Raw genomic sequence first — 24,961 nt, 5'->3', positions numbered from 1 at the left:
CCTGATTCCCCGCTGTCTTTGAATAGCTTGAGGGACTGCCTGCTTGTTTGTGCTGAAACTACATGGTTTAAAAATTGATGAGCGGGCGTTTCAAATTATTAGCGCTAATAAATGTTTACAACCACTGTAAATAATTGAACTTGAAGTATACAAAAAACCCTGGAAATAAAAGTCCTCAAGTGTTCTCAACATCTCTTGAATGTTTGAGCTTCTCTGTACACGATAATGCATGTTCAGTGTGCAAAAGAAAAACCCTTTATGTAATACCTTTATGCTACTGAGAAGAAAAAAGACAAATGAATGAAAAATAGAAAAGTACAGCTATTATTTGTAGTCAAGTGTTAGAGATAAACTCATCAATCTCTCCACCTGAGGAAAGAAACTGCTCCGAAATCTAGTGGTACATCAGGGAATACTTCTATTGATCGCCAGATATGAGCACTGGGAACAAGCTGTGGTTGGGGTAGGTATTATCTTATTGGCTTCCCTTTGGGCTCAGCAGCTCATCGATATCGCAGTTTACCGAGTGCCAGTAATATTCTGGGCAGCTTTAATGACCCACCGCAGAACCTTCGGGTCTTGGTCGATTTCCACCCCATACTTTGCTCCTCTGGAAAGAGGAACATGACACAGGAATTCAGCATTCTGAGGTTTCCTTAAGGAGTTCAGAGCTTCCGTTTTTAGGATGGAGATGCATGATGGTGACAGATTCGCTTTTACACTGGGACTAAAACTCTACTCTACTTCAGCTCCTCTGATGCAAACAGAGGTATGTGTCTTTGGCTCCTTTTTCCAAAAGTAATGTGTCAAAGTATCCTTTCGGAAGACACGGAGTGAGTGAGTGACTGATTGGGCGAATGAGACTCATCCTAAAAAGTGCTGTGAGTGCTCACGTTGAGTAGAAAGGTGCTATACGTCCAGCCCGTCTCAGTTTTGTTTGTGTTAGGTTGTTTTCTGAGCACTTAAAGATTGCTGACCTTCGATCACTGTTTGTCTCAGTGTCACCAGCTCTTCTACTGATAGAAAGCTTCTCTGTGTTCACCTACAATCTGAATCGGAATTTGCCATTTTTGGAGCTTTGGAAGTGATCATTACATGGAAAAGCTCAAGCTGCAATCAGACTGTGGACTTAAGTAAATGATGCATATAAACAAAACATGGGGCTCAGCAAAGGCCATCCATGTATTGTTTCTAGAAAAGCCCATAAATAGCGGGTAGACTATATCAACAATAGTTTGCATAACATCCACACACTGGCAAAACCATCGCTTTCTGCTGTGACACACCAGCCTGTTTTATTTGCAGTGACTATTCTTATTAGGCTGATGAAATACAGAGCAGCGGCATCTGTGCCCCTCACCCTCCATCCTCCATGCCTGCGAGGCCTGACAGGCCTGGGGCACAAAGCCACAGGCAAGGAACGCGGGTGCAGGAGCATGTGGGGAGCGCCTCGGGGGTTCCTAGTTTTCTTCTGTCTGGAGCCCAGAATTTCCATGAAGGCTGGCATCATCAAGCTACACTGATTTGAATTTGATGACAGACACTGGAAAGTCATTCTTACAGTGAAAAGAAATTAAACATGTACTCGTTCAGACAGTTGGGTTAGACTGAAATCTAAATCAGAGAGCATGCAGCTGAGAAACACTAGCAACACGGTTACCAGCCAATTAATGTAATATTATAGTAATGTCACTGTAATAGTTATTCGCGCTGATGTACAACCAGCAATGCTTCACAAATGGCAAACAATGACTACTTTAGACGCTTCCCCAGGAGAGGCATTGAAAGGGTATCACTTGTCTGTCTGAATACTTGCAGGTCAGGGATGAGTATGCAGGCTCATGAAGAAGGAGACTTCAGTAGTTTTCAGAGGGAGCACAACTTCAACTTTCAATCTAGTGTCAGAGGGCACCCAGCGCTACGAGGCAGAGGGTTTATAAGTCGTCTTTTGTGGATGATTTGCCACCCTGCTCTCACATAAGCCTGCTGGATCCTGGGAGAGGGAGCATCAAGGCAGACCAACAGCAGTGATTTCACATTGGAGGTTACAGGGCAATGTGAGCAGAAGCTGTGTTAGCATGCATCACGACCACCAAGATGAATATGCAGACATCTGGTTAATCGGCAGGAACGTAGCACGACGTTTTATAATCATCTTTGCAGAATCTTTTTTGTTTCTACATTTTGATCTAAAAAAACCAAAGAAACCACAAAATGTGAGGACTAACTTCCCAAATTAGGAACAGGAACAAGCACGCGAGCACATGCACGCAGGGCGAGAAGCCTTAACGAAAGGCATGAAGCCACACTGCTCTAAGGGTGCTCCACCTTTAATAATTTGTATCTCATTGTTCAGCGTTGTGCTTTGATAATGCAGAAAAGGTGCCAAAGAAGAAAGCATGTCCAAAAATTAAATAAAAGGAGACAATTCTTTTATTCAGTGGTTGGGTGTGCCACAGGCTTTCAAAGTTCTGGTGATGGAAACCTCTTCATTTCCAAGTAGTAAGTGTATAAGCAGCCAAGACAGGATCTCCATGCTTCCTGCTTTATTCCACACAAAATGACGACTGAGGATCACCGCCAGGAAATGTTTCGAGGACACATGAGACGAACCATTAGGCAAGAGCATTTGGATTCTGGTCCATTCCTTTGGCCCCGTTCTCCCAGCCTGAGGTGCTTGAATCTCCAGCAGAGTGCTGTTGACATCGCTCATAGAAAAATCATGTGATCTGCTCTCCATTATGAGCGTCCCCTCAGCTTAATGTATAGTTAAAAAGAGAAAAGTGCGTCACCCTTTCATAGCCCCGCAGTCAGTTCCAGTGCATTCAACAGAGCGACTTCACCATCTCCTGTAAAAACTGTTGTGTCAAATAAAGAAACCATGTGTTCCCTGCCAATTATAACCAGCCTTGTGTAAATATTGGAAATTAAGGTAAAAGTACCACTTGTGATGATTCATCCCGATAAATCACGTCATGTCAATTTATTGGGAATGATGTGGAGTCGGAGGTGAATGAGTCAGGCTTTTCATGCATAAAATGACCCCGGCAAGATGTTAGTCACTATCTGGAGTCCACTGTTCTTTTTTATGGCGATATACTTATATGCAATTGAACAGCAATCAAAATCATAATTGCCTGTTCACCTTTGCCTCCAGGCAGAGTTTCCTGGGCTCCAACATTGTCTCCGACCTCACGTGGTCACAAAAACAGCCTGACCGGACTCACTTAACCAGAAGCAGCTGGCCTCAGTGGCTACCTGGAAGTCTGCTTAGCTTTACCTATCACTCAGTGATTACATGGCTATTAGTGCACCTCCCACCACCAAACCACACAGAGGGCTTAATTCAAAAGCTGTCAGTGATTAATTACCAGTTGCCTCTACTGAGGTGAGGATATCTGAGGGGATTGGCATGACTGTAACTGTATCAGGCCAGAGGGATTACACACTTGGTGAGCCAGAAAGGGAGACTGGAAACCAGCGTGGCCACAAAGAGTTGAAAAGGAGCGATTGGGTGGAGAAAGTTGGGACTGGTTTGAAATGTGTGTATTTTCGCTGTTGGTAAAGAAATCAGATCAAGTCAGGAGATGACAAGGATGAAAGGAAAAAAGCTGCATGTGCTTATGATTGTATTTTGCAATCTAAAAGACAGAACATCCAGCTGATGTGGCCCCCTGCTGCCCTTCTGCACTTGACAAGCACTACTGGGTGTTTTGGGGGGGAACAAAGTCCCACACATTACAAGTAATATGTTCCTGTTTTCTCAAGAGTGCTTCAGCCAGTGTTTTGCTGCCAGGCTTTTTGAAGTGTTAACATCAAGAAATGCTGCAGAGCGGGGAAAGGGGGCTGCGCGGGGGCGGGGAATTAGGCGTATGGGTGAGTAAACAGGAGAAAGCGCAAACCACCAGTGCTTGCTGACGGCACATTTTATTATGGTCCCATTAAACAACAGGCCCTGTTTGGAATGCAGATCCCAGGGAAGGAGAAGGTACACGCACATTAAAAAAGAAGAAGAAAAACAGCCCGCGAATGCTGAAACAATTATTATAAAGGGACTCGCTTCAGTGTAGAGCACAGTGTGGGTGCAACTGGAGACATTCTCACATCATGATGGTTTCACAGGTTTGATTTACTCCCTAATCGTAACGGAGGGTGTAAAATACGTTTTCAGACAATGTGAAGCTCAGGATAACTTACTGTTGTTCAAAGTGAGTAATTTGGCTCTGCAGTTTCTGTGCTGGGCGCCCCACCACACACTAAACTCACACTAAAACTCAATCCATATGTTTTAATTCACGCTGTGTACCTTCTTGTCAAAACATGGCACTCACACACACACTTACTCTGTCTGCTGGCTATTTTGTCAGACATACGTGGGCTATTTGGAGATCCCTTTTTACCACTCTACACTCCAAATATATTTTTTTCACTATTCTTCATCCCTGATCATTTTTTATGTCTGCAATGTAATTTTCTGTCTCCTTAATGGTGTGAAAAGGCTCGCCCCCCTCCTCACTGGGTAAGTGAAAAAAACCATAGGAGAGTGTAGTGGTCTCCATTTCTATGTCTTACTGAGCTGTTAATCTATCCTGCAGTCTATGCTAGATTAGCTTTCTGTGGGTTTAGTTAGTTTCTATCCGGATCATTTAATAGCATATGCTAGACCCACCTGTTTGTTCCTTTAGAGATGGATGCCGACCTCATCTGACGGCTTGATTGAGGTGTCTTAGCTTGCTGGCTTTGTCATATAAGACAAAATAGTGATTTTTCACAGGGAGCAAATGTGTCTGCACGCGATGTAGTGGGAGGTGGATGGATTATTAATATTAAATTTCATGCCATTCCATCCGAGAAGCGTTAACACGCTGGTTGAGGAAGGGGAAAAGTCTAGCAATCAGCAGGAGTCATCCTCTGTGGGCCGTAAATGTCATAGCGAAACGTCCTTCTGGTTGAGATATTTCAGCCTGCACCAAAGTGATGGACCGACTGACAGGCACTGCCATCCCAGGAGACACATCTCTAGCTCGACTACAGACTGTGCCAGTTTGCAGGGAAAAGTTAGCCCGTGTCAAAATGGTGTTTGTCCCTCAGAAAGTAATAACCGAGTAATAACACAAAGCAATACCCCCCTCGCTGTTAAGGTGACAAACAGCACCGGCAAACCCATCACTTTTTTTCCCGCCAGGAGTGACATCAGCATGAATAAAACACAGTAGAAGTTCACAGCCGACTTTCTCAGATAAAGACGGCGAAAAACTTGCCATGATTCAGGAACAACCTATAAAATATCCCCAAGCTATGGACCATTGCTCTGTCTGTGTAACCACTCCATCTTCTTTGACAGCAATAAAGTGAAGACTGTGAAAAGCACATTACGGTCCTCCCCTCAAAGAGAGAGAGAGGGAGGGAAAAAAAAGACCTCATCTGAGCCACAGGCTGTCTCCTACACAGAGGAGAGGCTAGATATTGAGTGAGCCCATTCAGAATTCATAGAGTATAAAGTTATTTGCCTGGAAAGAGCTCGCTCCAAAGCACTAACAAAGTATTACTGAAAGTTGCGTGCGTAATACGCTTACACTGCGTGAGCGTTTGGATTTTTAAACCAGATTCTTCAAAGTACACTGATGATATATGTGTTTTGTATGAAATCATAGTTCAAAAAATAAATGGGGGTTGGGGAGGGGCGGGAATAAGAGACCACGGCTAGCTGCCAGCTTCCAGGATCGAGCTCGGAGCCGTCTTGGTTTTTAGCGTCGTCTCGCTTCATTTGATGTGAAATGTTTGCATTGTTTTATTCTCTGCCCCTTTATAGAAATGTGGAGGGAGAAAATAAATAGCAAACATATGACAGGGATTGAGAACAGAGAGCCGCCTGATTGTGAGTGTCTCATTATGGTTAATACTCGCAGTACTTCTGGCTCATTAATTCAGGCATGCCCACTCTGCAGATGAGACATTTGCAGTTGATAGAGCACTTGTGAAAACTGAAGATTAAGGATCTTTCGTTTGGGATTATCACTCGCACTAGTCTTGTTTCTTCTTGTGCCCGTGTCTGATTATGGTATATAAACATATTTTTTATTGCGTTGCTGTTCATATTTGGCAGGGTGAAGGAAAAAGAAAAAAAAGGGGGAGGTCAGGGGTTGAGGGTCAACAACAAAGCACTTTCTTTGGTTGGGATTCAACACCTTAATTTCAGACCTGCAGTGCAGATGTTTGCCAATACCCGAGAATTTTCCATGAAACCTTCCAAGCACCACTATGCACTGTGACTTTTTCCAGAAAGGTCACCTACAGTATGTTCACACTTACTGTGTAACATTCCCAGCTGGAGTTGACTGAGGCTGATCCCCTCTTCATCAAACTTTAAAAAGTTGAGAAAACATGTCAGCGTCCCGCAGCATGCCGTCTACCTAGTGGTTCAGCAGTGTGCCAGGAAGGAGCGCAAAGGTTCACGTGCGGTTCACTGAGAGCATGGAAATGTTACTAGAGTGCTTTGTAGTAACATGCTATTAGACAGGCCATACAGTGTACTTCATTCTGACATCAAGGAGCAATTCATCCCATCTGTCGGATAACCATTAAGGAGCCGGGATGCTTGCTGGTGACCTTTTGAACGCATTACTCGAGGTGCTCATATTGATATTTGGCACATGTATGAAAAAGCATGTAAAGGTAATTAAGAAAAGCCTTAAGAAATCCGCAGGATGTTACTTACTTGTAAAGAACATAACTCCACAATGTCAGCACTTTCAGGAGCTGAGAAAACACAGCCCTGTTTTCGGTTTTGTGACGAAGCAGTTTTCAGATGATGGATGGACTTTAACTGGGTCATTTAGCCTAAAATGCATATTCTGTCAACTTTTGGGCAAAGACGGAATCCTTCACTTTATCTGAGAATCAGTCGAAATAGACACATTTTATTTATCACTGACAGTATATAGCTCTTAGCTGACACCCTGTTATCTCTGTATATGTCTGGACATGGAGATGTGACATTATTGTAGCTGTTTAAAAACAGAACTGAGGTCAGAGTCATTTAATGAATGTGGGCTTATCAATCAGACTTTTAGCTATAATTCAAGGGGATGAACAAAAACGTTGCATTAACTGTTACAAAATTGCAGCAATTTTTACACACCGTCCCTCATTTTCAGGGACTCATGAGCTATTTTAAGGGCAGGTGTGAGAGATTTTTTGTAATGTCTTCATTCGTTTTCAACCCCTCAAAGTCCCCGATGCCCCCAGTCTTCACTTTAAGCTCATGTTTATAACTGTAACTTGGTAAACAGCTAAAATAACAAGAAATGAGTCAAAAGCCAAACATATATCCACCTAACTGCATACAAAAGGGAAACCTAATGGACTCATTAATTTCTTTGAGCTGCACTGCCATCTGGATTTCACCTTATCGGCTAATGTTGTATTTTTATCTGTTTTCTGTCGGTGCTATTTTACAATTTCTATCTTTTCTTCTTCGTTTTTTACTGTGTTGAAACTGGAGCTGTCAATCACACATTCAAGAGCAGGACTGGCTGTTTTTATTTTTTATTTTTTTTATTTTTCCCCCTGAAGGCTAACTTACACTGATGCACAATAGTGGCTTGGCAAACATTTAGAAGTAAACCATAAACCCACAAGTTCAAATCCAGAACATTCCCCTTGACACCCCCCTTACGATGCACTGGCAACCCAACCTCGGCTCAGTCCTAAAATGACCAGAATGCTGAGCTACACTGGAGGAATAAATGTTTCCATCTACTGGTTAGAAATGTGAATTTCAGTCTCTCCCACTTCTCCTCCATGTGAACAAGGGAGCAGGCAACATCACAAGTCGGACAATCTCTCAGCACCTCTATGTATAGACGGCTGTTAAATGCCTTTCTTTCTGTTAGGTGCATTGAGCGCTCAGCTGTCCGCATCCTTCACAGGAGACCTCCCCTGAACTATCAGCACTGTCACGTGTCATCAGATTCAATGAAATCGACTACAAACATGCAAACAAACAAAAACCCTGTCCGAGAAAAGCTTCCATTCATTCTCACACCAGCCTGTGCTCGGAGTCAAACGCGCTTTAAAAGCCAGTACCTCACACTCCCACATGCAACCCCGCGCCCGCACCGCACTGGAAAAGTAGTTTCCTTTACCTGGAGGGCAGTTGCATTCAGGTGATGTTTGTCTGGCGGTCCGAATCTTGACGAAATTCTCATAGGAGCGCTGAAAGGTGAAAGAAAAGCATCGTTTTTCATTCATTCGCCGTTTGAGTGAACCACGGTCCATTTACGCGCAAGTGGAGGGCTCAAAAACAAAGTGCCGGAGAGCCGAGCGCATACGCCAATCTTACCTGAGAGAGCAGCTCGTCCACTCTTTCCTCTATCAGTGAATTGAAATCCTCCACGGAGTAGCCGGGGGTACGGGTGAAGGTGTGCTCGCCTTTGGCACTCTCCAAATCCACAACTCGGTTCTTGATGTCAGCTCCGCTAATGCTCAGGAAAATGCAGAAGGCGACGGACGCCACGGAGCAAAACGAGGAGAAGACGTTCAGCGCAGTCGTGCGGCAGTAGTGTCGCTTCTGCCTGGGCGACACTTCTTTCTCCATTTTTTCCACGCACTTAGATGCTCCTCTCGCCACCGCGTTCTCCATTTAACTAATAACTCCACGCGCTGCTGAGAGCAAACCGCATCTGGCGCGGAGTCACGAATTTATGGCACTCTGCTCCGTGTGAGTGAGTGAGTGAGCGTGCGTGTGTGCGCCTGCAATGCTGCGTTCACGTACGGTGACTTTGTGGTGACAGCGACAGATGGATGAGTGGAGCGCCGCTCAAGCTCCAGCCGAGGGAAGTCAACCTGCGTGACGGCGTGCCGCTGCTGCTCCTGCAAACTTGTTGCACGGAGCTTTGCAAAGTGGTCTGCAGAGGAAACCGCTCTTATGCACTCAACAGTAGAGAGGGAGAGCGTGGAAGCGGGAGGCAGTGCGCACGCAGAGGACACGGCATTAAGACTGAAGCCTTTCCGTGGCGCAGGCATGCTCCCCCCCTCACGAAGGCAACAACACGCCTCCAACGTGTCCCACTGATTAACATAATTTATTGGCTCACTCCTTTTGAGCTATTTCAGCCCAGTGGGCAACAGTTGCCATTAGCTTGTTGATAAGAAGTGATGATCAGTAAGAACAGGGACACATTTAGCCACATTTTTTTTTTTAATTCATTTGAAACTTTTTGCAAAAATAACCCACATGATTACTTGACTTAAACGGACAGTGTGTAGGATTCGGCGGCCTCACCCTCCATCTCCAAGCCGGTGTGAGTACCATTGGTGGCCACTACAAACTCAAAATGTCCACTCTGGCCCAACACTGCAAACTGTGGGTGGAAGAGCACGCACTCCCTATAGAAATATGAAGGGCCCATTCTAAAATAAGAGAAAATGACACTTTGGGGTGATTATATAGTAGTAAAAACATAATTATGCATATTCCATTGCAACAGTGCCTCCCAAATCCTACACAATGGACTTTCAAATCAGCAGTGGGCACGTTTTTTTTCTTTTTCCAGAGGAGACTGCTATTGTGACTTAGATGAAGTAAGCAAAGTGCCATGCACTGCACAACTGAATCAATACGTGGTCACAGGTTACACTAACAGTATGCATTCTTTTTTGATTTTGTGACATCTCCCCTGCCTTGAGTGGGCACATTTTTGGTTTGGACCATTTGTGGGCTTCAACAGAACAAACAGGGTCAAGCAGCAGTGCAGCATGATGAACATCTGTGTGATGAATGAGGTCCGCTCAGGACTGAACTATGTTTGGGATGAATGCTGCATTTGGCTTTAAGACAATGTTACATAAATAATCAATGTGAACGGGGGCGACAGAACAATAAAAATATACAGTAGCTCAATGCACTGATTTCTGCATTTAGCTATTGGATGCAAGCAACTGACCCACAAAACTGTATTTGTATCAAATATTCATACGGCTCATAAGAAAATATGAGCAGAATTAAAGGTTTTAAAAATGAAATATCTACATAGCAGATGGTTTCAGACTTCCTCGCCACCCCTGTGCACTTGTTTTTTAGTTTCATTGCTGTGCTAAAAAAATACATCAAAGTAACAGATGGATTTCACTAACTGCTTTATTGCTTCCTATTTTTCTTTTGATTTCATGGTAACATCATTGTCATAAATCTGTTTTTAAACCACAATAAACAAAAAAAATGAAAAAATGAAACCCCAGCCTATCCACAGACACACCCCTGTCAGCCTGTGCTTGGTTAGAAGGTCACAATTAGAAAAATCATAGAACTTAGCCTGTAAGTAGCTCTAACAATGCGAAAAGGCTGCGTGATGGGCCTCTTTGTTCAGGCATCAATAAGTAACTTGACAAACCTGCATCAACTTCCTCTTACAGACGAATGTAAGATCCACTGTGTATAAAAAAAAAAGTTCACTCAGATAATCAATACTAGGTAAACAATTAAACAATTGTTTTGATTGTTTTGAGACCCCTAATGTCATATATGTTCTTCCTTCAAAGAGCAAACTCTCCTCACATAAAGTTATGTGAACAACAAACTTTACACGATGTCCTGTAAAAAACTAACTCAAGTCTCACTTCTTCCAAAAATTTAAGAAGGTAAGTAGTAGAAAAGTGCTACGTTTGGCCATAGTGCACTGCATGTTGGACAAAACCCAAACACAGCATATCAGCACAATCACCTCAAACCAACTATCAAGCACGTTGGTGGAGGGGTGATGATTTGGGCTTGTTTTGCAGTCACAATGACTCCAAGCAGGGCAGGTCTACAACAGAATGACTGAAAAAGAAACAAATCAAGGTGTTGCAATGGCCCAGTCAAAGTCCAGATTTCAACCTGACTGAAAAACTGTGGCAGGAGATTAAGAGAGCTGTGAAAGGACAGGATGAATGCCCGCAGAGATCAATGAAGTGAAGCTGATAAAGTCAAACAGAAATCTGTTACTTCAAGTTATTGCAGCGAAAGGTGGTTTTACAAGCTATTGAAACATTGAGTGCATTTAGTTTTTCACAGGACTTGATTTGGGTTAATAGCCCTCAGTTGGGCTATTAAGGCAACAAAGTCCAATAACAGAATGACTATATGGCACCTCGTGACCCCACTGTCTACCCCACATCTGGACTGTTTGAGTCCTTCAGTGTTGATAAGGTGTTAATCAACATTGTGATATTTCTCTCACTCTGCATCAACTCTAATCCACATCCAGTAACAATCTAATGCATCTACTGGGCTATGGTAACACCATCTGGCTTACTTGTGCTGTATTCATCAATGCAAGAGCTCCCCTTATTATGCATCACGTGCAGAAACACTGACATGCAGAGTGCTGTTAGTCTGAATGAACAGCTGAACTGTCGGTCTTTTTCATTTAATGATATTTCCTGATTTTGTTCATGAGAACATATACTGCTCAACATTAAATAAAAGGCACACCACTCACAGTGCAGGATAAGTGCACCAGTTTCCTCCCATGAACATCAAATCTATTTCTCCACATGCCTCACCCGTTTCAAGATGCCGAAATTAATTCTGAGCAATACTGAATAGAGAATTATTTTTCTCATTTGCAGTCAGAAATGCTTAATGGCAAAAGACTTCAAATATCCATAAACCTCCCCATCCTCCTGACTCCTTATTCCGAGGCTCTTCTTTCCAGCTCTCTTGCATTTTAATGCAGCTCCACTCCAAGTCAGTCAGAATGAAGGAAACGCGAGTTCACAGGCACAGCTGCAGATGTCCGAGTTATCAGTGCAGATCTGACACGTGGTCTAAAGAGCAGGTTTTCTGTATTTATGTTCCAAGACTAATCAAGGATTTTCTGCAGTAGTTTGTTTTCTGAAGTGGCGCTTGACCCCGCACAATCAGCACTCGAATCTCTGGCTTGTAACCTGAAACTAAAACTACTGGAGATCTGTATCTTTTAGATCAAAAAGTTATTGTCAAAATCTACCTCAAGAGAAAGAAAACACGCCATTCTTGGAGAGTGATTGTATTTTTGTTTTGTTTTTTTAAAAATTGCTTTCACTATTTTTGTGGAGTCAGTAACCAATTAGAAAACTCTGAATTCATCAGGTGACAACAAAAGTGGAAAACTGGAATTGCTGTTTTGTTGCATGATGTAACGCTTCATCCGAGCACAAAATCCAGGAGTTTTTTTCGTTCATGGTAAATACTCACATGGTCTTACAGGCAAGCTGATTATGCTCATTCAGGTGAAGCCTCCTCAACTGCTGAAGTCTCCCTACTCTGCTCTTAGCTTTGGAGCACAAAATCGCCACTTTAGAATTAGCAGATGAGGTCCTGTGTCCTTGTGCAATTCCCAACCTCATCCCGAGCGAAAGTCTAATCAGCCAGAGCTGGGAGAAATGACACCTGTGTGTTAGGGATAGAGCCCATTTTTATAGATGGGCAGTCTGTCAGCAGCTTGTATTTCATCCAATTTACTGACTAATGTGTATTGACTCAAAAGGCACTTTGCACAGGAATTCATTAAGTTAGCCAGCCTGTTAGGCTGATAGTGTCCAATTAAATAAATACAAGGCTCTTCTGATGCTGCGAGTTCATTAAATCGTCTTTTTTTTAATTTTGTTCTGATGCTACTCCCAGGCTCAGTACTGGAGGTGTTTATAGTACAGATCTTTGCACCTTATATGAAACTGTTGGGTGGTCTTCTCTGGATTTTTTGAACTATAAGACTCTTATTTGGAAAGAGCCATTTTACATAACTTCTATGCCAGAGTGTTGGTTATATCAAACATCAGCCCAGTGATTGATGATCATGCCAAGTTCCTCAAGTCTGACTGAATGTAAAGCACTGCTTTCAGTTTCTATGCTCAGACCACCTTAACCTAATTATCATACACAAGTTAGCTCCTGTCTGTACTTGTTTTACACGAGTCCTTTCTCCAATCTTTATCTTGTATCTTTAATTGTTTTTGTTTTTTTACTGTGTATCTTTAGACCATGTTAAACATCAAATTAAACATCAGTGTAAATGAAGTTTCCTTTGTTTTTTTTTGTTTTTTGTTTTTCAAGGATTAATAAAATGAAATTAATAAAAAACAGTTTATTTAATCTAAAAAGAATATCTGTGGAAGGACTGTGGCCATACAAATGGATCAGGTGTAATTCTAGAAGAAAGACAAGATGTTCAGTGTTACAGCAAAGCTACTGCTGAATGCTGTTATATTATTATTCTGAATTCTCACACTCTGAAAACATCAATGACCCGACACAGTCACCTGTAACCAGACGTGACCAGTATTTCCTCAGATATCCAATGTACACTCGCCAACCTCTTCACCGGGTACACATGTTCACCTGCTCCTTCACCAATATCTAATCAGCCAGTCACGTGGCAGCAACTCAGTACAAGTAGACACATAGACAGGGTTAAGATGACCTGCTGAAGTACAGCTGAATTTTAGTGACTTTGAGTGTGCCATTGTTAGTGGTGAGTGTTTAAGAATGTGCTCTGAGCTGACAAGAAGACAATAGAAACTCAACTCAAATAAGCACTCGTTACAACCAAGGTACGCAGAAGAGCATCTCTGAGTGCACAATGCATCAAAACATGAAGCAGATGGGTGCTGCTGTCAGCAAGCCAGATGGGACTCAAAACCATAATATTTGAGGAGAAGAAACAGAGGCTACAATTTGCACAAGCTCACCAAAATTGGACAACAGAAGACAGAAAAATAGTGCTGGTCTCATGGGTATATATATATATATATATATATATATATATATATATATATATATATATATATATATATATATATATAATATATATATATATATATATTTTTTTTTTTCTTTTTGTTTATACGGCTTTAAGTTATGTCCCAATCTAGCACCAAACTGAAACAAGTAGTTGTACTTGGTCCTGTGACTCAGGAGAAAGAAGAGCAGGTCACTTATGTAATTTTAAGGTTGATGTTTTGATCTCTGGCTACTCTTGTCTGTATGTAAAAGTATCCTTGGGAAGATATTGAACCCTGGATTGAGCTCAGATGCATCCACTAGTGTCTGAATGTTAGATAGAAACCACTAGAAAAAGGTCCTTGTATGAATATGGGTGAATGAGTCATGTTCTAAAAAGCGCTCTGAGTAAAAGAGTAGAAAAGGTGTCATATAAGCACTAATCCATTTACCATTTAGAAAGTTTTTATTACGGATGAAATAATTTATTTGATTCTTGGTGTCAAGAAAAACTACAAAGTGAAGTAGGTAGGTTCATTAAATTGTGAGTCATGGGTCTTTTTTAATGTGCGGGCGCCATCTAGTGAGGGATCACAGGATTACACCAGATCTGACGAATTCAAGACCTCATTTTTAAGTGGATAGGTCACACGGGGAGGTCACGGTTTGTTTTAGACCACTCCAAATTATATGTAGTTGTTGGTGCACGTGTACATGTTTTATGCTTTTTAGGGCAGGGGTGTGGGAGGGAGTGGGGAGAAAGAAATGCCCTCAAAGCAGTTGCAAAGTGACAGATGGGAATCCGCGTCACGTTGCAAAAAAATCCACGGGTGACATGCACACAGAGCTTCGAGCAAAGGTTTCGAGTCTCGCTGCGCGCGCGCATCTTCACAGCCTGCGTCCTCGCCATGACAACCGGTGTTCTGACAAACCGGCTCGCATCACACACTAATCCACCGATGTTTATTTTTAGCAGCGAGCCACTCTCGTTCAGCACACGTCCCATGTTCATGCCGTCAATTATTCATATGTTTTAGGCCTGCAGCGACCACAGAGCGGGACTAACACAAGTCGGAGTTGCGGGATGCCGAGAACCAGCCAGGGTGCAGAAATGCACCCGAAAACTGGCAGACAGCAGACCAACAAGCAGCCAGCTGCACAGATAAGGTGAGCCCAGCTGTGAGTGTGTGTGTGTGTGTGTGTGTGTGTGTGTGTGTGTGTGTGTGTGTGTGTGTGAGAGAGAGTGTCTGTGTGTGAGAGATTTTCTTTCGTTGGAAACTCGGCAGTTTTATGCGAAAGCGGGGGGAAAGAGCTAGCTTGTTTCTGCGTGTATTTTTTCAAATTTCACTGAATTTTAATGGAATTTGCTGGCATGCAGTTACACGAACATGAAGCATTTGTAGTTGTGTGTCACCAAAAGAGGTGTGAGCAGACTTTATGCTATAGGATACACTCTTTTCAGTTTTAAAATGCTATGATGGATTTGGACTGGCGGTGCTAACTCCAGCGCCGAAACCCCAAAAAAAGCCCGTTATTTTGCTTTTTTGAAATTAAAGTTGAGTTAAAGTACATTTAAATACAATTTTTTAATTGTCTGAACCTTGATGCCATTGCTGTGCCGGATTTTGGTATCAATCCAATACAAAAATACATACAGGGCCAGTATTACCTATACCTATACTATTATCGATATTTATGACATGAACCGTCACAAATTTGCAAAATCTGAACACATTTTAATGACTACCAAATCACTGATTTTTACTTACACGATCATTATTATCATCATTTCAGTGTTTCATCTATTTTGAAGCCGTTTTTATTTTATGTTTATTTTTAGAGACTTGAGATGTAAATGGGCGTGTCTCTAAATCACTTTGGATTAATTTCTGTTGTTTAAATGTGCTATAGGCTATAAATAAAATAGATGTAACAGTCAGGCTCAGACATTTTTCAGTGTATGTTTAAGGTCTACTTGATGCAGGCTGTGAAAAAAAAAACCATTTTGCAGCCCTTCTCCCTTTAAGCCATTTTCTGATTGGCAGCCTCTGTAACCAGAAGGTCTGAACAGCAGGTGGGTGGAGGTGCTGTGCTCACAGCCTGAGTTATGTGCCTGTGATGGCTATATTAGGATTATTTTTGTCACTGACACTACAGAGCCAAGAATAAAGAAAAAAGGGCATGAAAGTGGGCGTTTAGAGCAGCAAGCATCCTAAACTGTTGCCTCACAAGGATTATTTTGTCATGTGTGTTACCATTATTTGAAACTAATGCATGAAAGGCAAAAATAGATCCCCTTTCAATGATGATGCACTCCATAAACTTTCCAGGAAGCACTCTCTGAAACCCCAAACAAAGGCCTCCATGACCACAGAGTACCAGGAGAGGTTCCTTCCTCCCACCTGTTATGTAGCAATCGTGACAACGGCAGCAAAGAAGAGCCCTTACCATCCGCTGAAGGGGACAAGTCATGAGATTACCTCTTTGAGGTATTTTCTTTTCCCTTTATAATGTCATTAGATTTTAGTTAGCTGAGGAAAGAGATATTTCAATTTTGGACAGTGCGATAAATCTGGCTGGCGCTCTGCCCACGTGCATACAGCAACTGATGGATGGTTTCTCAGCTAAATAAGACTGAACTGGCCATGACAACATTTCAGTGCACAAAAGAACATAAAGACGACTGTGCAATCTTTGCTCTGAAATCAGCTGATTAATGGTAATAGGGAATCGAGTTGTTGGTGTGGCATCTTTCTTGTTTTCTATCATTCATGAAGTAAAAATGTGTTGGTCTGCCAAAGAAAAATGACAGATTTTCCATCATATGTCGTGTGTTTCAGATCATTTTACATTCAGCAAAAATGGATAAAAAAGCCACCAAAGGTCCCACAGCCACCAGAGCCAGACTACAGACGATGCAAAGGCCCACTCAGTGCTGCAAACCATCCGGCAAACCAGACACCATCCAGGACTGACTACATGAGCATCTATCAAAGTAAGCAACTTCAAGAATATTACTGTGAGATATCAAGGAATATGGCAAAATTTGCATCCTGAGTTAAATCCACTTTGTTTTTTCCCCTCAGATGATTTTAAACATTGGGAGGGCAGCAAGCGCCAGCCAATCATCCTGAAAGACAGTTTGACAGTCAAGCATGGATTAGGCAACATGCTCGCACTGGCGAAGGAACCAGAACGCATTGCAAACACCACCAGCTATAAATCGGATTACATCCCCCACCCAGCAAACCCCAGACCAGTCAAGCTGAAGCACTCTAACCAAAGCAGCAAGGATCTCCCGCTGGAGCCGAGACTGCCCTTCAAGCCAAAGCAGCCTTGGTCTACACACCAACACCTTGACAAAGGCAGTGATTTTTTTGAGAAGTTCAACAGTTGTTCCCTTGAAACCAAGTTTCAGGGCCACACCACAGATTTCTCTTCACCAGCAGACCACAGCGTTCACTGCCAGGTGAAAAATCTGCCAGCCCTCGAGATAAACGACGTCCCCCGCCATGCAGCGAGTACCGTGACGGACGACTACAGAGTCTGGCGTTCGCCGCAAAGCTTCACCACTGTGAGAACCACTTTGTCAGTGGGCAAACCTAAATCTCCTGACGACAGCAAAGCCAGCCCAAAGACTTTGAGACAACACGCCAAAATACACAAGGCCGCAGCCTGTAATTCCTCCAGAGGTGCCACACAGAAACCACAGAGTCCTGCAGACACTGAACTGCTTTCTAGCTTCGAATGCTCCACAGAGAACGGAGAATCTAAGATGTACTGGTACAGCGATTTGGGCCGAGGAGGGACTTGGCCTGATGGCGACAGCTGTATAGACCACAGCAACCAAATAATCAGCTGCATGGTTTCTACCAGAAACTAAGGTGGCTGACAAGGTGTGGTCCCGCCACATATTACCTCAGGTAGTTTCTACTTCTACAGCAATAAAAAAAGAAAAAAAAAAAAAAAAAGCCATGAATGGGGAGATTGTGTAAAATCAGCTATTTTTATACTCGTAGGCGTCTCAATTTCACTCTTATGTAATCTTAAAAGTGAGAGGCACTTTATGGGAAACAGGTTTAGACAGACAGATGTGGACTTGGTCCAGATAATAAAAGGTGCGTACACTTTTTAAAAATCAGTCACTGTTTCAGTGAGAAGTAATCCAATCTGCTTAAATGACCTCAGTGTGTTTCATACAAACCTCAGGAGCACTTTCCAAACTTTTGCAAAACTATGTTGTGAATACACCACAAATGCTGTAATCGTGAAATGACATTTTATTAAAAAATAACACAAGGCATTGTCTTAACTGAGAGAACTTCCAACTCAGTTATATTTACATCTATACAGAATCTTTTTTGTCTTTTCAAAGCCCATCAATTAAAAGTATGTTGCCAAAACGTCTGTATTCCACATGACCTTACCTGCTCCAGTGCAAGAAAAAAAAAACTAAACGAAAACAAACAACAACAAAGCTAAAGGCTATTCCTTTAATCTTCTTTATGAGGGTCTGTTCACTTTCTTCCAGGTACACACCAACACCAGCGGTCCTCTTTAAATTACATCATGTTAAGTCTACAGAGTAGAGTCTCGCTCGGCTGTTAAAAACTAATTTCAGTAGCTGTCAGTCGTCATCGAAGTGGATGTGCTTATTAGCCTCCTTGGCGCGGGCGATGATGATCTTTTCGGCTTTGGATATGAGCTGAAAATGTGACAGGAAATTAAAAATGAGATGAGATAGCAGATAGACAACAGGGAGGTGTATGTATGAATGGGTGCGCTAACGTGATAAAATTACTCCAGGTATTAGTGACTTTTTTTTTGTCCTGCTGTGAGTATAACACATGAAGGTGCAGCGTTTAGCTGTAACACTGACAAAGAAAGTCAGCTTTGTGTGCGTGTTTAAAGTTGTTTATACACATAATGTAATAAATAATCACAGATGCACTGATGCACACTGCAGCATGTATGCAGATTTGAGTATTTCACATTGTAAGGTAGAGCTCACCTTTTCTGTACCCCGCTTCTTTTCCCTTGGACGATTCAGTTTGACCTGGCGGTCCACGAGGATCTTCTGCCAGTACCTTTGTTCATGGTCACCTTTAAAAAGAAAGAAAGAAACAGAGTGAACTTCATTAAAGGACACCTTTCACAGTTTTATCAAATCTTTGGTTTAAAAACACAGAAGCCTGATGGCCCGACAGAGCATTTTCTCCATCATCAGTTATGAAATCCAAACAAAATACAATTTTTAAAAAAGGGTTTCAGAGAAAATAAGGAAATAAAATTCACACCTGTGAGGATCTCCAGCTTCCAGCTATGCTCTTTCTGCAGCTCTGCTCTGATGTCGCTGACTGCTCTCGCTTCCTCTGGGCTGTGAAAGCGGATGTGTCCCTCAGCGTCTCCTTCCAAGATGTCAACATAGGCCACTGGAGAAATTTTACACAGCGCGTCCTACACACACAGTGTCATTCTTTAGCGGGGTTACGGGAATCATCGTGTAATGTGGATACACAAATGAACTGTGGGGCTGCACCACACCATGTGTTAAAACAAAGAAGGATTACTTTGAGCTGTGAATCATGCAAAGCTACAAAAAAATAAATGAAGACGTGTCCAACCACATTTGGTCCACTTCAACAAAGGTGATGAGAGTACCTTGATTATCTTTCTCCCTGGTAGCGGCTTGTTGTCTGTAATCTTCATGATGACCCCACTGACAAACTGAGGTCCTTGCTTAGCTGCCTTTTCACTTTTGTTATTCTCATCAACTAGACAAAAGGCAAAAACACAAATCAGTTTAATTTCATAGGTTTTAGTGCTGAAAGCTGTAAATGTATATAGTTCTAAGATGAATGAGATATACATTTCAATAAGCTTCATTCAGATTCTGGCAGCTTGTTAATATACACAAACCGGCCACTATATTAGGTACATGTTTCTAGTACTGGTTTGGACCCAGTTCTGCCCTCAAAACAGCCTCAAGTCTTACATAGGAGTGGCACGCGGTGTGGTCTTCTGCTGTTGTGGTCCATCTACTTAAAGGCTCCAGGTGTGGTGCATTCAGAGATGCTCTTCGGCACACCTTAGCTATGATGAGTTACTGTAACCTTCCCACTAGAGATCTGTGTGACTAGTTGAGTAATCTCTATTATGACTCGTCGTACTAGTCGTTTGATCTAATTGTTAACATTTATTTGATGTCCAGTGCCAGTAAGTTGTGTCCAAAATGTTATGCACTCATCTGCCACCAGGTGGAGCTGCAGCCCCAATAATGTTGTGCAAAAATTCAGAACGATATTATCAAGCTAAAGAAATTCGCTTTCTCCAAAGGGTGGATGGGCTCTGCTTCAGCAATAGGGTGAAGAGTTCAGTAGTTTGGGAGAGGCTCAGAGGTGAACTGCTACTTGTCCACATCCAAAGGAGCCAGTTTGGGTGGGTGCCTCCTGGGTGAGGTATTCTGGGCCTGTCCTACCAGGAGGAGGCCCACGACACACTGGAGAGATTGCATCTCTTGTCCCAGTGTTCCCCCAGATAAACTGAAGGAGGTGGCTGGGCAGAGGGAGGTTTGGACTCTGCTTAAGGGTGTCGCTGTCGTCATATTATTTTGTTGTCGTTTTATATTTGAACTTTTATTGAAATTATTGTTATGAACTGTAGAACAATTTATTATTTTTCAGCTATGAATTTGCCATATTTTAATAATACTTGAACGTATTTTGTAAGTAACACGCTTTCGTACATTTAACATCTGTTTTTTTTCCTGTTTCATTATGTTAGAATAGAGCACACAGTATCCATAATAAACAATGTGAGTTTCTACACAGTTAAGCAGCACTTAAAGGATGATTCATCACTGTAAGAATTCATTGTTGTTATTAAAGGGTTCAAATGCCTTTGTTTGGACACTTTTTTGCTATTATCCATTAGAAGGTCCTAAAATTTCACTTGATATCTGAGTATTTCTTTGTTTTAAACTAGTCTGTTAGTCTCATTTGTTTTTTCCTTGTTTAGTCGACTAAGAAATTAGTCGCCAGGAACGTCCCTACTTCCAGCAAACTTGAAGTCTGGCCTCTCTCTCCTGAGTATCCCCGCCATTCACTGGATTTTTTTTCCCTTTCTTTACACCATCCTGTGTAAACCCTCGAAATAGCTGTGTGGGAAACTCCCAGCAGATGAGCTGTTTCTTGAAAACTAAGACCCGCCCTATGACACCAGCAACCACGCCACATTCAAAGCCACATAAATCACCTTTCTTCCTCATTATCGTGACGCTCAGTTTGAACTTCAGCACGTTCATGTTTGCATGCACTGAGTTGCTGCCATGTGATTGGCTGATTGGATAATTGTGTTAATGAGCAGCTGAACAATCTGTCCTTTTCAGAGTAATGCTGTGTGATTTCTGGTGCGATGTTGAGGAATGTCGTGTGAAAATTTTCTTTAAATTATTTTTAAAAAACTTTCCCAAAAATCTTTGTCAGTTTAGCATCATTGTTTCCTGTTTTATCACACACTTTTGTTTTCAACACATGGAAATTTCAGCACTTGCCCACTTACTGCAAATGCCACCCCAGCTAATGCCAAGTTTATTGAGACACGCAACATTGGAAATTTTATGGGATTCTCATTATTATTGTGGTGCTTTCTCAACTTACCTGTGGATATAAAAAAAAGAGGTATGTGGGAATTATAAAGGAGGATGAGGGAAACATTTTTAAAGTTAGAGGCCTGTAAGTGAGGTTTGGAAGAGAACTCACCATTTGCATCCTGAGGGTCACCATCTGTCTCCATCATCTTGTGCTCCTTGTCATTTATTTTATTCATGCACTTCTTCAGGGCTGACATACTGCTTTTCTGCAAGGTCAGGTACTCCTGCTTTAATCCAAGCCAGTCTTTCCTTGATGTGGAAAAAGAAGGAATAAACACGGCCGACAGAGTGGGTTCAGTTTGCTAGTTATAAAACCTTTTACAATTGTATTAAGTCGTTAGAACAAGGGATGCAGGTTCGTACTTTGAAAGCACCCGGAGTGGGATCACTTCTTCCCCAATTTTCAGTTTCTCTTTGTGCTTCTTTTTTCTCTTCCTTTTTGCTTTAATTGTTGAGTCATCTCTGTTTTCTTTCCCCTTCTCAACAGCCTGCTGTGCGTCCCTGTGAGTGGGCGACTCTATGAGGGGAAGAACAGAATTAACACAACAACCGACTTTTTGGTTTGTGTGTGAAAAGACAAGTTTGACCTTAAAAATGAGGAACAATGAGGAGGTAAAATGACAAATAGCGGTCCCATTTAGATTTTTTTTGTAGTTTTCTTTTTTTACACTGGCGGCTTAGAGACGACTTACTACTCTGTGCTCCGTCTTTCTCCCGCTCCCCACCTTCACTTTCGCTGGTTTTTCTTATCTTCGATGGTACGTCGCTCTCCGATCCCTCCGCCGTATGTGACCGCCGTCTTTTCTTCTCTGACAGTTTGCCCGGTGTCTTGTGAGCGCCGGTGGCCTCTGGGTCAAAATCTTTCTTTTGCTCAGCCGCCTCCGCTTCCATCGCCTGCTCTTTGACTTCCTCTGCGGGCGCCTGTGCCGTGGCACCTTCTTTCTTTTTCTTCTTCTTTCGCTTCTTCTTCTCTTCTTCTTCACCTGCAGCACATGGATGTAAAGAAGCCAGGATAAATACACGTTGCAGCGCTATCCTTTACTTCAATATTGCAACGGCGCCAAATAAAATCACCTATCCGAGATGGTGGATTGTCAGCCGAGAGAGAAATGGGCTTCCTGTGCAACGTCTTGGGGAAAATCCCTGGTTTCCTGGGAGCATCTTCAGGAGGATTGTTCAGCATCTGTTTGAAAGATCAAATTCTTCCATGATCTTCTGTTCCAGCCAAAAACAAACACCACGTTAACGTCAACGACATCAAAGCTGTGGAAATATTCCCACTGAGTTCTCACCTCTATAGCTTTCTGTGCTTGCTCCTCTTTCTCAAACTCGACAAAAGCAAAACCCTTGGAGTCCCCAGAGGACTTGTATCTGGGGATGCTGACATAAACCACATTTCCACATTTTGTGAACACTCTTTCTATCCAGCTGTGTGTCACATCCTTTGGCAAAAGTTCCTTAGAAAAAGAGAAGAATAAAGAATCATTAGTTTGGGATCCAAGAAGAATTTAGAGCAGGTGAACAACAGGGAGAAGATGATGCTGTTCAATAATTGGTCCGGATTGAAACAAAGAGTGGATGCACCAAGCACCTTATCCTCTCTTTTTAAAGACTTTCTTTTTGCTTGGCTGCTGTGATCTTCAGCCCTCTACCAAAAGTACAGCAGCTGGTCTCCTCAGAATCCAGATGTGTACAGACCGTTAAAAGAAGAGGGGACGCTACCCTCTGGGAAACATGACCCTGTCCTGACTTTTATGAGACCTGTTGCTGTCAGTCTGGGTTTATTAACATTTTAAACAACGTCCCAACTTTTTTGGAATTGGGGTTATAGAAATTTGAATGACAGGTAGGTGGGGCGTAGTCACAGCTGTGTGCCTAAGATGACCACATTAACACATTACATCACATTATTATCAGAGAGAAATGTTGCGTTCAGGTGTAAAGTATAGGATCGTTTCTGCTCTCTTTAATTGGTGATAATTAAAACAGTGGAAAGTATTAAAATTCACGTGAAAAGCAAACATCTCAAACAGACACCAGAGGACTTTTTCTTTTTTTACCACGTAAACTGTGCGGCTGTCCACGTCATTCGGTAGTTCCCCAATTGGAAGCTGACGCCTTACTTTAGTTCCCTCGAGGTTGAGCTGAAACACACACACACCTTTAAATGATTCTATATTATGCAAATACTTTAAAATAAAATAGAAGTTATAAAGCATTAACAAAATGAAAATTTGCTTTACAGTACCTCAACTACAGATGAATTTTTTAGCGCCCTGGCAATGAGCTTCGTGTCAGTCGTCAGCTGCTTCATTCGATTGAAGCTCGCCAACACAGATATATCAACATCTATAAGAAATAATGTGTGGTAACAAGTTTAAGGCTGCTCTCAAGTCAAAAAGATTCAATGAAACGTATAAAGTATTGATAGCTTCTTACATCCACTGTCAGACTCCTCCATAAGCTTTTTCAGAAAGCGGTCCTTGCTCAGGTTGACGTCGCCAAACCAGAATTCCACTTGCTTCTTCACCTCACTGAGCAGCTGTTTGACTCGGGACCTCTTCTTCTTTTCCGTCTCCTTCTTGCTGCTGGGGTCTGCTGCCGCAGCATTGGCAGCTCCCCTCTCTGAGTTAATCATCTCGGGGGCAGGACTGCAACAAAGACGCTTGTGTTGTTATAAGATTAGAGCCTGTACTATGGCTCTAATCTATGATACAACATATATCAAACAACATTCAGGTTTTTCTGATCTAACTTGTGCCTGGTCAGGGCCAATGCTGCTGTGAAAGGTTTAATCCAAAATTTAGACAGATCTGGAGACTCACAAGAACAACAACAGCAAGTTACAAAGTGCCATACCATTAAATTTAAGTACAGAGATACATAATCAACCATATGATCTTACATTTAATAATAGGTGTGATGTGCGAGTGCCAACTAGTTTAAAAGAGAGTTTCAATAATCAAAACCACCTTTTGCCCCAAAACTGACATAAATTATGCTGCTAACTCCAAATCCTGCTTCGTAGTAATATTTATATTAAATTCGTGGGGTTTGTTTGCACGATTTGCCCACTCTGACCCATTTTCAGATTGCACACTCCATATCGAACACGCCCCTTTTATAATGCCATCATTTTATTGATAAAATTATTGGTAAAAAAAAAACGTATATATAAATTGTTAGTTTTGCATTTAGCCGCTCTTTACTAAGTGCACGGGGGATGCCTTGCTGCCAGGCTGGTGGTTAGCTAACACTGCCGTCCAAGTTAGTAATTGGAAATTCGCGGGTGGTGACTTAAAAAAAAAAACCCTTCCGTCATGCCAAAATTTTTAAAGTCCGCCAGATTTTTTCTCAACGTTCAGGAGACCGAAAGATTCACATAACTTACCGTGCTCCAGATGCGAAAACAGTCCAGCCTAACACCGAGTTCACAAAAATAACAAACCAGCAGCTAGCGTGATATCTTCGTGCAAACGGCGCTGCTTCGCAAAGTAACGTCGCACGGTAAATTCGTCATAAGAGCGAGCGGCAACTTACACAACTTCCGGTGAATAATTCCACCG

General features: G+C 42.2%; 3 protein-coding genes across 5 annotated transcripts in view; 1 reads left to right on the top strand and 2 right to left on the bottom strand.

The window, feature by feature from the left end:
* LOC116332912 (collagen alpha-1(XXV) chain) overlaps positions 1-9,001 on the bottom strand; it is a 153,091-nt gene extending 144,090 nt beyond the window's left edge. Inside the window, exons 1-2 of the mRNA XM_039609768.1 lie at positions 8,345-9,001; positions 8,148-8,217 (exon numbers count right to left, since the gene is read on the bottom strand). Coding sequence (XP_039465702.1) covers positions 8,148-8,217; positions 8,345-8,644 — 370 coding nt within the window. The 5' untranslated portion in view covers positions 8,645-9,001. The remainder of the gene's footprint in view (positions 1-8,147; positions 8,218-8,344) is intronic.
* A 5,629-nt stretch (positions 9,002-14,630) lies between these two features.
* Positions 14,631-17,715, top strand: LOC116332919. 2 transcript variants are annotated; one of them, XM_031756021.2, is made up of 4 exons: positions 14,631-14,911; positions 16,075-16,233; positions 16,585-16,739; positions 16,831-17,715. In XM_031756021.2, exons 1-4 carry the CDS (start codon positions 14,829-14,831, stop codon positions 17,625-17,627), a joined length of 1,194 nt encoding a protein of 397 aa, XP_031611881.1. In that variant the 5' UTR covers positions 14,631-14,828; the 3' UTR covers positions 17,628-17,715. The 2 variants fall into 2 exon arrangements, with proteins under 2 accessions (XP_031611881.1, XP_031611882.1); XM_031756022.2 differs by lacking the exon at positions 16,075-16,233 and having other exon boundaries at positions 14,640-14,911.
* Positions 17,716-18,006: 291 nt separating this feature from the next.
* larp7 (La ribonucleoprotein 7, transcriptional regulator) lies at positions 18,007-24,925 on the bottom strand. Of its 2 annotated transcripts, none has more exons than XM_031756018.2 (13): positions 24,787-24,925; positions 23,835-24,046; positions 23,644-23,744; positions 23,456-23,539; positions 22,688-22,852; positions 22,470-22,578; positions 22,088-22,378; positions 21,759-21,912; positions 21,505-21,644; positions 19,406-19,518; positions 19,042-19,201; positions 18,756-18,847; positions 18,007-18,449 (listed from the first exon to the last, which is right to left on the bottom strand). In XM_031756018.2, exons 2-13 carry the CDS (start codon positions 24,031-24,033, stop codon positions 18,372-18,374), a joined length of 1,686 nt encoding a protein of 561 aa, XP_031611878.1. In that variant the 5' UTR covers positions 24,034-24,046; positions 24,787-24,925; the 3' UTR covers positions 18,007-18,371. The 2 variants fall into 2 exon arrangements, with proteins under 2 accessions (XP_031611878.1, XP_031611879.1); XM_031756019.2 differs by having other exon boundaries at positions 22,121-22,378.
* Positions 24,926-24,961: the final 36 nt, after the last annotated feature.

Source organism: Oreochromis aureus, linkage group 3 (assembly GCF_013358895.1).
Source record: "Oreochromis aureus strain Israel breed Guangdong linkage group 3, ZZ_aureus, whole genome shotgun sequence".
NCBI lineage: Eukaryota > Metazoa > Chordata > Actinopteri > Cichliformes > Cichlidae > Oreochromis > Oreochromis aureus.
This window is presented reverse-complemented; position numbering and strand designations above follow the sequence as displayed.